Source organism: Amblyomma maculatum, chromosome 1, assembly GCF_055883805.1.
Source record: "Amblyomma maculatum isolate TAMU_Amacu chromosome 1, ASM5588380v1, whole genome shotgun sequence".
Lineage (NCBI taxonomy): Eukaryota > Metazoa > Arthropoda > Arachnida > Ixodida > Ixodidae > Amblyomma > Amblyomma maculatum.
The window spans coordinates 391,893,702-391,908,885 of NC_139344.1; the positions used below are offsets into that span (position 1 = coordinate 391,893,702).

The 15,184-nt window shown below is 48.1% G+C and overlaps 2 protein-coding genes across 2 annotated transcripts in view; both read right to left on the minus strand.

Moving 5' to 3' along the window:
* The window catches only part of LOC146208542 (aspartyl/asparaginyl beta-hydroxylase-like), a 34,289-nt gene extending 30,417 nt beyond the window's left edge, over window positions 1-3,872 (minus strand). Inside the window, exons 1-4 of the mRNA XM_084594676.1 lie at window positions 3,594-3,872; window positions 3,005-3,184; window positions 2,306-2,409; window positions 2,130-2,202 (exon numbers count right to left, since the gene is read on the minus strand). Of these exons, the coding sequence (XP_084450802.1) occupies window positions 2,130-2,202; window positions 2,306-2,409; window positions 3,005-3,184; window positions 3,594-3,648 (412 nt within the window). The 5' untranslated portion in view covers window positions 3,649-3,872. The remainder of the gene's footprint in view (window positions 1-2,129; window positions 2,203-2,305; window positions 2,410-3,004; window positions 3,185-3,593) is intronic.
* LOC146208543 (uncharacterized) lies at window positions 3,862-13,070 on the minus strand. The gene is given in 7 exon segments (XM_084578839.1): window positions 3,862-3,956; window positions 9,289-9,531; window positions 10,522-10,662; window positions 11,710-11,838; window positions 12,720-12,754; window positions 12,756-12,776; window positions 12,778-13,070. Coding segments are annotated over 7 exon segments (957 nt in total).
* Window positions 13,071-15,184: the final 2,114 nt, after the last annotated feature.

The following is a 15,184-nucleotide window of genomic DNA, read 5'->3' on the forward strand; positions in this document are numbered from 1 at the left end:
ACAGACCAACCAAAGTACTCATATTTGAGCTGATTGACTCATTCCTGCGAATTTCCTACTTGCAGATACGGTTTTTCTTTTTTTACAGAAAGTTTCCATGCAAACCATTTCCCACGTTGTGGCGTCTTGCAGGCAGCGCATTCACCCGTTGGCAAGGGCACAGAACTTCGGCAACGACGCCTCCCACGGGTGGCGATGATATGCGCTGCTACCTGCAAGCCGTAACGTCGTCGGCTGACTTATTGCGCTGGGAATTCCCGCCTTGGCGGCGGCTGTGTGAACCTTGAACCAAACGTGAGCGTCCCGTGTGTGTGCCTGGGAACATGTAAACTGAACACCCCCATCTGCAGCGTCCCTCCGATGATTCGGTGCCGCGGTGGCTGGCGCCGTGCCATCCGTGTTTACCTTGTTTTGGTTGTGGTGTTTTCATTTTGGAATGGGCCTAGTGCGCAGCAAATACAGCGTCCATGTTTTGATGCGAGAGAGTGCGATCACGGGACACCGAGCAGCAGTGCCTGGTGCGTCGACAATGAGGGCGGGCACGTGAAGAAATGTGCGAAGGAGAGAGTGGTGCGTCAGCACGGAGAGCGGACGTTTGAAAACTGTGTGCGAACGTGCGTGTGTGAAACGAAGAAGTGTATTTGTAATCGAGTGGTTCAATATTAATAAGACGTATGACGGTGATCGGATCAGCGAAGCTCGCGTGGGCGAGCTGTATAGTTGTGCGATCAGAACGCCGACTCGACGTCCGGACGAGGAATTCCACTCGTGTTGTGTTGCAAGCCAAGGTGGTGGTCTGTCGGATTCTCGTTCTCACGGTCGAGGCCTCACAAATGCCTCTCATGTGACTTTCCTGCACTCCTGTAAGTATGTAGATAAATCTCATGTAATGTCTTCTTTGTCGTAAGCCTCTGCCCATTCCTCCAAACTGCTCATCATTTCTCGGGACGGGACCTGAGGAGATCGACCAGAGTGAGAGCCGAACCGAGGGTCTCACATATAACAGTGCCCTCGTTCATCATTAAAGCAAGTTCAGAGTAATTGGAACAGCCTCTTTGTCTATTGACTTTTTCACAGGCCCGTCTATAGCGCATGAATTTGGGCGAAATAGTAGCAGAATGGGCAGCTCCTGACATCAGCGCCTCAACGAGCAGCAAGTTTCCGCGGTGTGACATGGTGTCGCCCAACTGTCGGAGAACAAGTTCGCGGCAGCTGTTGGCGGGCGACAACGACATGTTTCTCAATAGTTTGTGTTGGCGCAATGTGACAGGGCCGCTAACACTGCGCGAACACGCTGTTGACGGACAGAGTTGACCCACTGTTTCCGCAGTGTGACTCCGCCTTTAGTATATAAAAAAAAAAGGAAAGGATTTGAATTTTCTTGATTAAGACTTGAGTAAAGCAGGAGTTCAGATGGATCGGTACGCATTCATATTACACTACAGCATATTGAAGACAGGAAAAAACAGGGAATGAATTCAGTTGACAGTTATCTCTTGTGTTGAGGTCAATTGCAGTTTTTAAGTGGGGGAGGGGGAGGCAGAGAGAGAAATGTTAGATAGATAAGGTATTGTCTCCAACTCCATTCTTCAGAACAAATACATGATTCAAATGGGACCCGCATCCACTTTCCCCAGCTGCCCCTTCCAAGAGTGACTCATAAATATGCCTGTGGTTACAGTTATGTTTACAACTTTGAGAAGCAACTGCTCAGTGAAATGTCATGCGATCCAAGCTTAAAAAAGTGTGACCAAATAACTGATCTGAAGAAACGGCAGACAAATCAACCAGAATCAGTGCACAACTCAAGCCATTTACCCATCCCTTGTGGTAGAAGAGGACCAGAAAAGAAGGGGACAATGAAAAGCCATGATACGCTGAGAAAGAGGGGATGGGTAAGCACACACAGACAACATCATGGTGTTTTCAAAATACTGAGTAGGGTTGGGTTCCCCTTTGTGCCAACCCACACACATAAATGAATGCATATTTTCAACAAAATTCAATATAAAATTGCCTTATCAATATGGCAGCAAGAGCAAGATGTAAAACTTCAGATTCAGTATGGTAAATGCTAATTTGCACAAGACAGCATTAACAATGAAAGCAAATTGTTTATGCATGCGTACCTATGTTGAAGGCACCAAGGTTGATGCTCTGCTCATTACTTTGAATCTCAGGCTCTGGCTCACTGGACTCTTCCTAAGAAAGGGGGAAGGTGAAAAATGAATTCAAACGCAAAGCCCAGAAAGCCCAGGCTTCTTCAAGAATTATTATGAAAGGCAAAAATGGAAAATTTTCTTACCACATCAGTAGCGTAATGCTGGCTTTCAAGTTCCAGTTCCTCTTGAGGAACAATGAACGGCTCGCTTATTTGTGGCTCATCTTCATTACGAAAGGCGTCTAAAGCTGGAAATAACATGGGACTAAGCTTAGAGATCAAGCAACATTCAGAATAACACTATGCTAAGAAATATCCTTACAAGAATCAGTTTTTAATGGCTTACTCAATGCACAGGTGCAAACTAAAGTTACTTTACCGGTATGCACTTCAATTCAAGCAGCTGTTGCAATGTTTAAATGTTGCGACTTTTCAATATTTTTGTATTTCTTGTACAAAATGATGCCAGTTTAACACTGTAACTACTTTCACACATGCAAGCTCGAGCTGCATCTTTCACATCAGATGTGAAATACTGGTGCCATCACAATTCACCATTTAATCACTTCCACCCCATTAAACTTCTCCGCAAAAATTTGCTTGCTCTTGTGCAAAGTAAACGCACTCAGGTGGCAACTGAAATGCATGCATTAAATAAGCATAGTGGTAGAGCTTTTAATGAATAACAAGAACAAATGTCCATCATTAATAACCGCGGTGGTTAGGAGGGAGCAACAATTTTATTACGATACTAGCTCGCAGAACATAGAAAGCTTGACAAATTGAAGCCAGCCAACATTTGTAGCAACATGGTAACGCACTCACGATGCAAAAGTTACTCACATGAAGAACTCTGCAAGGCCAAAAATACAGCTCCCACCATGACGGCGAGGGCAACGAAAACAACCAGGAAGGTAACCCTTGCCGTAGCGCTCGGTTCACTGACCGATGCATCTTCTTCGAGTTCTGATTCCGAGTGCTTGTGGTGCTTGTGCTTTTCTACCGAAATTTCGTCCGCTGCTCCTAAAAAGGAAAGAGATGTGCAGATATTAACTCACAGAATTTTTCAAACGGCAACAACGATCGATGTCGCATGCAGCACGGACAGATTGCTGGAGGTAGTCGCTCGTCGGCAACGTTAACGACAGTTACATATTTCAGCCGCGAACCAATCGGCAAATATAAAAAAAACCCTAGAATTTCCTCAAACCCAATGAAATATTGTTGAATACATACATTTGGTTGCTGCACGCAACAGGTCCTGCCCACGCAAGCCGCTTTCGTGGGGACTGATATATATATATTTTATTTATCCTTTTATATTGACGCTTGTAAGAAGCAATCAAAATGTGCTGTACTAAAGCTTTGCGACAATAGCGTTGTCAACAAAGTGAGATCTGGGGCTGTAAATAGCCGGGTAAGTTAAAAATACCTTTCTCCAAAGCTCCTTTGCGCTTCTTGCGGGAACGAACTTCGCGGTCAGACATCTCGGCGCACAGGGTACTCCTCAGAGCAATAATCACTTAACAAAACAGGGCAATGCAGACAGATTGAAGAAGTTCGACTAAGATGTCACCATTTTGCGTAGTTAGGTGCAAAGTGCGTATGCTGGATTAATAACAAAAAAAAATGAAGTCTCTACGAGTCCCTCAGAAGAGGTGCGTGATCCGCAAACGGGACGGCCGAAGGCTGACCGAAAACTACGCCAGTGTTGACAACGGCAGTGGACGTTTCCGCTGCTTGTAACCAAACGCCAGTTCCGAAGATTCATGGGAGAGTTCCGAGAACCCGACCTCTGCGAGAGATGGGGAGGTAGAGAAAATAGACCTTATTTCAGTTTACAGCTTACATGGAACCGAAGACAGGGGAAGGAAGCTACGACCCTGTTGGCACTGGGACCTCGAGATGGAATCAAAGCCATGGTCAAAGCTGCTGGAAAATCACCGTCACAATTTTGATTTGGTTTGATTTACTTGATTCCGCGGTAAACCCGGATATATCGAATTACTGTTTATATTGAACACACATATCGGTATCGTATGTGGTACAAGGTATTGTGAACATAACCTTGATAATATGCAAAAGTACAGCAGTGTTCGCACATATCAAATTCCCGTTAGCGGAACATCCCGTATATCAGGTACTCCCGCAGTACATGCAGTGAATAGAGCCGACCGGGTCGGCTGGGCGCCACTGGGCGCCCTGCCCTCGGAACTAAAATCCCTTGATAATATGAAAGTAGCGACTTTACATAGACCTTGGACTTTCTGTGAACTTTGCCGCCACCCCGCGCTCCCTCGCAGATCCTCCTTTCTCAACTCTTTCACCGGCGCTCTTCTGAACGGTGATTGGCTCCGCGGGCCGTCGCCAGGAAAAGCGCGCGAAAAGTTTGCTCTTTTTGTGTTTTCATTTTTAGCCGGCGCCATTTTTTAGGCAGCCGCCGTTGCTAGGAGTGAGCTCCCTAGCATTCCACGCTTGCACTTCGCGCCGTTTTAGTGCAGCGCTATTCCGAGTTGCTGCGCATTTCATTGCACAAGCTGTCGTGAAAAAGGGTTCATTCTTTTCGTAATTCCGAGCGGAAAGAACGACACCATTCGAATAAAAAAAGTGGTTCAACAACATCGGCCGCAAGAACTTCACCCCGACGAAGACTACCTCTGCTGCCTCTGCGACGTATTGTACATTTGTTCCAAGCGACATGAAACTGCTTGCAAACGCATCACAAAGCTGATTGATTGATTGATTGAAAACATCTTTATTTATTCAGTATTCTCAGAACATGTGGGTGGGCCGCGTAGTCCGGTAGTCCATTGGCTGCTGCTGCTACGCTGGCCCTTCCCACCAGCCAGTGCTGACGGTCAGGATCATCGCTGAGCAGAATAGCCTCCCACTGCTCCTCCGAGGGGTTGGGAATGGGGTCAACTAAGGGATTAAATTGGCATGCCCACACCATATGGTAGAGGTTAGCTACCTCTCCACAGTGTGGGCACTGCGGAGAGTATAGTGTAGGGTACCACAGGTGTAATTTAGCTGGTTTTGGGTATGTGTTGGTTTGTAGTCTCCTAAGGATGTTCTCTTCTAACTTATTGAGGGATTTGTGTGGTGTTGGGTACTCATTTCTGGCTGTTCTGTATGGCGCGAGATTGTCAGCATACACTGCTAAACCTATCAGGTCACGGCACCCTTCATGGTCATCAGGGGGAGACGCCCGGTATAGAAGAGCTCGGGCATGCCTGTGAGCGGCTTCGTTTCCTCCTGGTAGTTCCAGGTGACCGGGAAACCAGATGATTGATGCTTGGTTGGGTGGGTGCTTAGTTAGCAATGACAACCCTGACTTATGAATTAATCCGTAATTGAAGTTGCGACAGGCGTTCTGTGAATCAGTGAGCACAACGGCGTTGGGGTTAGATGCTACAGCTAATGCAATAGCTGCCTCCTCTGCGTGAGTGGGGTTAGATGTTTTCACCGAGGCGCAGTTCACCATCGACCCCGCAGGCGTTGAGACTACAATAGTCATGATTCCATTCTGTGGTCCTGCTGCGTCCACGTCAAGGGTGTTAGTCTGCTTGTCCCATTTCTTCTGCAGGGCTTCCCCTCTTGCTATCCTCCTCTCGATGTTATACGCGGGATGCATATTCCACGGAATGGGGTACACGTTGATGCGTCTTCTCACATCGCGTGGGACCTCTTCCCTTTGGTCAATTGTATAGGGGCTGATTAACATGGATCTTCTCGAGCAGTTCTCTGCCGGGTGTTGTAAGTGCGAGCCTATTGAGTTGTGAGAGCCATTGTGCTTCCCACATCTCTTCGAGGGTATTATGTACTCCTAGAGCCATGAGCTTGGCCGTTGGCGTGGAGTTCGGTAGCCCCAGGGCCGTCTTGTAGGCTTTCCTGATGAGTGTCTCGAACTTTCAATTTCCGACCTGGAGAGGTTAAGGAATGCCGTCCCGTACAATATCCGCGAGATCACGAAAGCTTGCACTAAGCGGATGGTGTCCCTTTCCTTCATGCCATGGTGTTTATTTCGGATACGATGTATCATCCGGAGGATTTGCTCGGTGGATGTTGTAAGCTTTTTCATTGTGGTGGTGTTCTGTCGCTCCTGCGGGATATACTGCCCTAGGATCTTGATCTCCGTGGGTTTCTGTACTGGGTAGCTCTCTATATACACCGAGATGCTCTGTGCTAGGGGTGTCCTCAGGTTCTTCAGAATTAGCGACTCGGACTTTTCCGGCGCACACTGGAGGCCTCTCTCCCTGGCGTACCGGGCCACCGTGTCCGCTGCTGCTTGAAGACGCTCCTCGATCTCGGCGTCACTCCCCGAGTTGCACCAGACAGTGATATCATCCGCATACAATGTGTTTGATGCCGGGGATTTCGGAAAGAAGGCCTGGTAGATCTTTCATAGCTAAGTTGAACAAGAGGGGTGACAGTACCGCCCCTTGCGGAGTTCCCCTCGGGCCTAGAGTGATGAGATCTGATTTTATTCCACCGAAGTTTATAGTGGCTTGCCTGGCTGATAAGAAGTTTTTGATATAGTTGTAGGTTCTTGCGCCACAGTTGGTATCGGCGAGGCTTTGCAGGATATTTTTATGTAGAACGTTATCGAACGCTCCTTTCAACAATCTCACTTAATTCACTGATCATTTTGCACCGTTATGCGCGTTATTGTTTTGACTTCGTGGTTCCGCTCAACGTGCTATATAATAGCGACTGCTGATGCATACAATGCGCATACAATAGCCGCTTTAATTTCTGAACTAAAGGTCCCGCTTTTCAACGCTAACGCGTGCAATGAAGGAGATTGTTAATTCATTAATAGGCTTATGTCGCAGGAGCGTGTAGAGGACTCTTCCGCAGAACTTGTCCACAGAGTGTATATATATCCGCACATCAAAATTTTGTCTTTTAGACCCTCAAAATTAGACCTTGTCCTAATCTGGCGAACACTGGTGTCCAACCTAATTTGAATATGGCGAATTTACTTGTTATGTCCATATTTCGGTGGGCCTCCCTCAGAATGTGGCCCCAGGAACCCCTTAAATTTGACCTCATCCGAAGGTGGCAAAATTGGCGACCAACCTCATTTGCGTATGGCGAATTCAGTGGTTACCTCCAAACCTAGGTGGCCTATTCCCAAAATTTAGCTCTCTGAACCCCCGAACTTTGACCTCGTCCGAATTTGACCAAAATTGGTGTCCGACCTATTTTGGTATGGGGAATTCAGTGTTAATCTCCAAATTTAGGAGGGCCACCCCCGGAATCCCCAAAATTTGACCTGGTCCGAGTCTGACCGGAAATTGATGTCGATAACCAAATTTGGGTATGGCCAACTCAGTCTTGACGTCCAAATTTAGGTGGGCCTCCTTAATTATGTGCCTAGTTAACGTGCGTAATGTCCATTTTCGTAGCTAGAGCAGCCGTCGGTCGTGGACCCGAGAAGTCTAGTGTGTACAAAGAAAACAATGCTGTTTGGTCTTGAGTTGATATAGGAGTATTTTTTACGTGCGCATCTTGTCGCAGTTATCGACATAAGGCCTGTAATTCTTCCACATTTTGCCACTAGAAGAGGTGAAGGTGTTCTGGGTCAAGTTTCTTTAGTCTAGTCAAAGCAAAATAAAAAAAAATATTGGTCGTACTAAAATTAGGGTTGACACCAATGTGGACGAACTTCCGACAAGATCAAGTATCGGTGGTCGACACGACCACATTTTGGGGTACGGACGACACTTCCCTCGGACGACGGGAAATCGGTGCCCTGATCTTTGCTCTCGGTTTCGGCTCGACGTCACTTCAAGGCCACCGACAGCAGGAGCTAGATTCGTTTTATGCTTAACAGGAAAGAGTTGCTATGCGATCGTTTTCAAGCAGCCGCGAAAATTCTTAACTACGAAAACAATTAGGCAGCTGCATGTGCACAGCGCGGTACCAAACTCAGTCTAAACCCTATTAAAAAAAATTAAGGATTACCATCAAAGCAAATGTTCCAGCCTGTTGCTAGCACCCATCGCATTTCTGAAACTTCGCTCGTTAACAACTGCATAAACTTTACTTCTGCTAAAATTAGTTTGAGGTGAATCTACATTTAACTGAGCATCGGTATGCTGAGAATATTCAGGAATGTTCAAATCTATAGTAAATATTATGCTTAATATATTATGCCGTGTTGAGACACACGGAAATGAAAAGTCAAAAGGAATGTCAGGTGTATGCAGCAAGCGGTTTTTGTTTATGCCGCAAGCGCTCGTAATTTGCACTTTCATTGCGCGCACGAGACGCTAATTTAAGTGGCTCGCGGTACAGTCAAGCGTGTCGCATGTCTTACTCGTGTCTTTATTCGATAACAGAGCATGGAAAAAGCGCGCGCTCGTGCCAGCCAATTTCCCGGACGGCGAAGGAGCGCTGCTCCAAAAAGCGTGACGTGTGCAGCGCGCGCAGCCGGCGGGCGAGGATATTCAAGGAGGAAAGTGCCGGAGTGGAGGAGAGTTTACTGGGAACCTGCCGGCAGAGCTAACGGTGTGCAATCGGGAAAGGTGAAAATCGAGTCCGCTTGAAAATGGCTTCGGTCTGGCGTCTTTGTTTTCAAAACGCGACACTACTATTATTATGCGGGGAGGCCGGCTTTCGGTGCACAGGTAGTCATGAGGTCGAAGGCTTGCGCGGTTTTCGCATGGTCTGCTTCTGCTAAAAGCAACGTGGAAGTGTTACATCATAAGTACGCGCATTACGCGTTCCGTGCTTCCATGAACCACAGACGGACGCTCGATGTGGAAAGGCGTTTATGCCTGACCGGGAGAGGGGGAAGGGGGAAAGAAGGAACGAGGGGAAGGGTGGAAGGCATTTTGGCTGGCGTTCGCCAAAGGCGGAACTGATTGCAGAACGTTTTACAACATTTCTCTTCTCTTAATAAGAAAGTCGCTGTACTGGCTTCTTTTGGCGCGTGGAACGTCGAAGTGTCGGCGTCGTACACGATGGCTGCGTCGATGCGGTTCCTGCTTGCTGCTGATGTGGACAGCTTTCGGCGTCTTGCGCCACATTCGCCGGTGATGTTGAGGCTGGCTGTGGGGTATCTGCTCGAGGAACCGCGCACTCCACTCCTTTGTCGTGTTCTACATGCGTTGGTATACCAGCTTGCACAGCGCTGTCTTCCGCTGGGCTGTGATCCTGCGCACGTGGAGGAGTTGTGTGTCGAGCACGCACCTGGTCGACGTGACGCCTGACCGGTCCGGCCGGTGTCTCTATGGTGACCATCCGTGACCCTCGTGACGTGACTGTTCCAGGCCGCCATTTTTCTCCTACGCCAAAGTTGCGCGCATACACTGCAGCTCCAGGAAGAGGTGATGACCATTCATGTGGTTCAGAGACTGAACCTGTAGGGATGGGTGGAAAGCATGTATCTAGGCGAGAGCGGAGACGATAACCAAGAAGCGCCTCTGACGGAGACTTGCCCGAGCTGTTAAGTGTCCTTCTGTAATTAAAGAGCAGTCTGGATATGTGGATATCTAATCTTCTAGCCCTTATCTTTTTGAGGCCATCCTTAATCGTTCTGACTGCTCTTTCCGCCAACCCATTTGACGATGGGTGAAACACAGCCGTTCGCAGATAAGTTATATTATTCTTTTTCATGAAAGTGTCAAATTCAAGACTGGTGAACAGAGTCCCGTTATCAGATACCACAGTCCTTGGGATTCCAAACCTGCTGAATATCTCGCGCAAGGAATTCACTATTGCAGTAGCATTAGCTTGCTTCATAGGAACTGGCTCAATCCACTTACTGTATGCATCAACTACAACGAGAATCATGCTTCCCGCTAATGGCCCCTGCGAAATCTACATGTATCCTGGACCATGGTTCTCGATCAGTAGGCCAGCTTTCTGGTGGTGCTGCGGCTGACATGGTCAAGTTTTGGACACAGTTTTGACATGTTGCTGATAGTCGTTCTATGTCGTGGTCCAATCCTGGCCACCAAAATGATCTGGCAACTGCTTTCATCGCTGTAGACCCCTGGTGTGTTTCGTGCAGCAGGTGTACAATACAATCTCGCGCTTCCTTTGACACTATTACGCGGTGCCCCCAGTACACCAGCCCGTGGGCCAAAGACAGCCCTTGTCGTTTGTCAAAAAATGGTATAACGCTCTCATCAGCTATACATCTTGCCGTCGACGGCCAGCCATCCTTTGTCAACTGCGCAACCTTTAGTTACGGGTCATTCGCAGTTAATTGCTTCAGTTCATCAAGGGACACCGTTCCGTCATCGAGTCCGGCTAGAACAAGAATGTAATCAGGAGGATCTTCTGATTGCAACTCTGTCGTACGTTGTGGCAGTCGACTCAGGGATCGGCATGCAGAAGTTGCTTACCCGGCGAGTACTGGAGCTTGTAACGGAAACCACCCAGGAACAGAGACCAACGTTGTATGCGCGCGGTTGCCAGCGATGGGGCCGGTCGATCAGCTCTCAGCAATCCCAGGAGAGGCTGGTGACCAGTAACAAGTGTGAACCCTCGACCTACAAGAAAATCCCGGAACTTCGTTACGCCAAATACAAAAGCAAGGGCTTCGCGTTCGAGTTGCGAGTAATTTCGTTCAGCCTTCGTTAAAGTTCGCGAACGGAAGCCTATAGGCTTGTTCACCTTGCCATACGTGTGGAACAGCGCGGCTCCAATCCCGTGTTGCGAAGCGTCACACTCTAACTTCAGGGCTGCAGCCGGATTGAAATGGGCAAGTACCCCTGCCAGACGAAGGCCTTGTTTAGCTTGCATAAATGCCGCCTCCTGTTCAGGTTCCCCATCGTGCGTTCTTTTCTAGCAGCTTTTACAACGGTGCAAGGACAGATGATAAATTTGGCATGAACTTGGCGTAAAATGTGATCATGCCCAAAAATGCGCGCAGCTCCTGCACATTTTGCGGACTAGGAGCTTGCATGATTGCTTCAATATGCTGTTCTGTCGGATGTAAGCCCTCGCGGTCAATTCGGTGACCCAAGTAGGAAACCGATGCCTGGCGAAATTTACATTTGTCCAGTTTGAGTTTGACCCCGTGCTGTTGGAAACGCTGGAGCACAAGTCTTAATGTATCAGTCTCGCCGTGTTTTTCCGATACCAGAATATCGTCGAGGTATGCCTTGCAATATCGTGTCGATTTTCCGTTGGAAAATGGCAGGCGCGAAAGCTATACCGAAAGGCAAGTGGTTGTAGCAGAACAACCCACGGTGCGTATTAATAACGCACAGTTTCTTGGACTGTAGTCATCGAGAGGGATCTGATTATAGGCGTCACGAAGGTCAAGAGTGCTGAATTGTTCGTCATCATTCAAAGACGCAAAAATGTCATCAATAACAGGTAGCGGGTACTGTTGCAGCTCACATGCAGGGTTCAGAGTTACTCGGAAATCTGCACAGATTCGAACACTGCCGTCCTTTTTGAGTACCGGCACAAACGGTGTAGCCCACTCTGCGTGCGTTACTGGGGACAATACTCCGATAGTTTCAAGCCTTTCAACTCTTTGGATACCTTGTCGCGCCATGCAAATGGAAGAGAACGGGCCTTACAGAATTTTGGTGTGGCTCCTTCTTTCAGTTGCAGATGCACTGGTGGTCCGTCTATCAGGCCCAATTCTGTGCTGAAAACATCTTGGAAGTCCGAGAGTACATCGTCCACCGTTGATGTGCAGTTCTTCCCTAAGCTCTCCGGCAGCTTCGCCTCGACGTTGAGGACTGACGACCCTGCGCTGCTGAACAAATTTGATATCAAGTCGCGTCCGCAGAGACTTGGTCCTAAGCAGTCAACAACAATTAATGAGCCCTCAACGCTGGTCCCGTTGTACGAAACAAGCATATCCAACTGCACCAGCACTGGTAAGGTTCCTAGGTAACAGGAAAGTTTGATTTGGCACGGCGACAATGGTGACCACTGTTTCTTGTGCTGCTCAAAAACTTGCCTAGGCACCACACACACAGCCGAACCAGTATCGACGATCATCTGTATATCGCTGTCACACCATGTGAACGTTCGGCGACTCGGGAGATTCCAATTGAGCTTTCCGAGACGGAACTAAAGTCCATATGTGCATGCTGTCGGCCGCGTCATCAAAACTCTCCTCTGTTACATTTAAAGCTTGGCTTGACCTGCTCCGAGCATAGGTTTTCCGGCGTTCCTTGCTGTCGTCGCTAAGACATTTTTTTGCAAGGTGCCCGCACCTGCCGCAGCGGTAGCATCGAGCGTTCGTCCAGCCACACGCGTTTCCGTTGTGTTTAGTGCTTCCGCACCGTCCACACTCTAATACCGGCTCGTCGAAGCTCTGTCGACGCGCGCATCTTCATTACAGCTGTCAAGTGCGAATAAATCGCGTTGGCACCCTGTTCTGCTGCCTCAGAGCTGAACGCTATCCCTTCGGCTTCCTGCAGGATGAGGTCTGTTTTCGACAAAAGCTGCTTTTGCAGGGCACTTGACCGGACGCCGCTTACTATCTTTTCGCGAAGCATTCTATCGAGCATGCTCCCGAAGTTGCAGCTATCCGCTATTTGGCGAATTTCGACAATGAAGGTATGAATTGACTCACCTTCCAGCTGGCGCCGGTTGAAAAAGCGGAAACTGGTGTTTTGGGTCAAAGTACGAACACTTCGATTACTTCTTCGTACTTCATCGCATTTTGCTTCTTCGGTTCAACTTTCCCTGAAAGCACTTGGACTGTGCGTGTGCTTAGCGCAGAGATGAGCAACGCCCTTTTCTTCATTGGATCTTCGATTCCACTTGCTTCGAAGTAGGCTTCAACCTTCGTCAGATATGCACTCCAGTTGTCACCGCGGTCGTCATACTCGGGAAGCTGGTGATGTGCCATGGTTGAACTGGTTGCATCCAGCGTCTCAGTCTTGACCGTTGTTTCAGGTTGGTTCTCGTCGTGGGTTCGCATTGGGCTCGTCGCCACTGTTACATCACAAGTACGCGCATTACGCATTCCGTGCTTCCATGAACCACAGACGGACGCTCGATGTGGAAAGGCGTTGTTGTTGTGGCTGTAGGAAGAAGGAAAAGAAAATGCACGGGCCTGCTACTGGCTCTGTAGCTGAGCCACCTCCGCTGCCTCGTGCGGACAGAAGATAAAATAAAGAAAGAAAAAGAAGAGGGAGGGAAAGACGCGCGCCACAACAACTGCCGTCGTCCACCACCACCGAAGCGGTGGCGGGTGCAATGATGGCCTACAACAGATAAAAATTTGGTGGCTGGCTAGCCCTGTCGCAAGAGGCGCTGACCTACTGTCCCAGCCCCGTAGGGCCAGGAACTACCACCAGTTCCTTCAGTTGTTTTTGTAGCTGTAGGAAGAAAGAAAAGAAAATGCACGGGCCTGCTACTGGCTCTGTAGTTGAGCTACCTCCGCTGCCTCATGCGGATAGAAGATAAAATAGACCAGAAAGAAAAAAGAAGAGGGAGAGAAAGACGCGCGCCGCAACAACAGCCGTCGTCCACCACCACCACCGAAATGGTGGCGGTTGCAATGACGGCCTACGACAGATAAAAATCAGTGGCTGGCTAGCCCCCGTCGCAAGCGGCGTTGACCTACCATCCCAGCCCCGTAGGGCCAGGAACTGCCACCCTTCCTCAGTTCCTTCAGGCCTAACAACCGGCTTATATAGCCTGACCGGGAGAGGGGGAAGGGGGGGGGGAGAAGGAACGAGGGGAGGGGTGGAAGGCATTCTGGCTGGCGTTCGCCAAACAGCGTCCGCCAAAGGCGGAACTATAATGCAGAACGTTTTACAACAGGAAGTGAACAAATGTTTTCTTAAATTTTTTTATTAGTGATTACTGCGTTTAGTTTGCACCAAAATTAGCAGAGGTTTAGAATATTTAAACATGGTGTTCAGCGAATGTTACACAACGTGGTTACACTTGGTAGAACTCTATGACATAATTTCAACTTGTGGATCTTAATCTTGGCTTGGACTTTCATTCTGGCTAAGCGCAATTTATACACAGTTTTATGGGCAGAGAAGTAGTGAGTCTTGGTTTCAAGTTGGGTAACGATGAATTTAAACTGTGGTTTTCCATTGGTAAAGTCTAGATCTATGCAGGATCCCCACAGAGCAAGCGCTAAACGACATCGTTGTAGAGCTCTAAGCGCACTGCCGTCTCCATTGTCTCCCATATCTGCAGGATCTGAGTCAAGGCGATTGCTCCGCGGTCATATAACCCAGCCGCAGTTGACGACATGGCCATTTTCATATAAGAAAATCGTCGAAAATTATACATTAGGACGATAAGTATGATGCCGCCACTAGATCATAGCTTAAATAACAAAAAGTCCGTAGCCTGGCGGCGATTTACAAGCCGGAAACTTCACCAAACCCCGTCTGGTTGTTTCACACCCCAATAGGTGACAAAAAAGACTAAAAATGTAGAACCTCAGAAGTGAGGGGGCCCTCGACCACATAACTTGGGAATGCCCAAGATCTCCAGGTGCTAGGGACACCATTAAATGTAGAGAAGTCTGGGAGACCCTGCTGCTTTAGTGGGCGCAGGACGAAATATTATTGTACATGTAGTATAGTGGAGGTTTCTCTCTAAAATAAAATTCATGTGAAATTCTGTGTGCTTGAAAAGCGCCGCAGGAAACATTATTTTCTTTTAAGTTTCTTTCGATGCGTGGCAGCTTTAGTTGATGTGCCAATATCATAATTTTTTCCCATCCTGCTCTAATTGTCGGTCACTCATTATAAACATTTTGCTGTCTGTATAATCAGTGAAGTCCGCAACATCCGAGGATAAAACAGAAGACGGACTATGTACTATATGAATTTTCAGCATTTAATATATACTAGAACAGGAAAGAAAGCCTTATTTAAAAAGGTAAGTAAAAATGCAACCGAAGTTGTTTTTTTCTTTGAGCCCGTTTGAACCGATTTGGGCAGGATCGAACCGGTTCTACCGGAACGTATACTGTGTCTCCGCAGCCAACCGAACCCGAATCCGAAAGGCGTCAATCTGAATTCGGACCCGAATCGAACACGAAAAAATTCCGGTTCGACACCT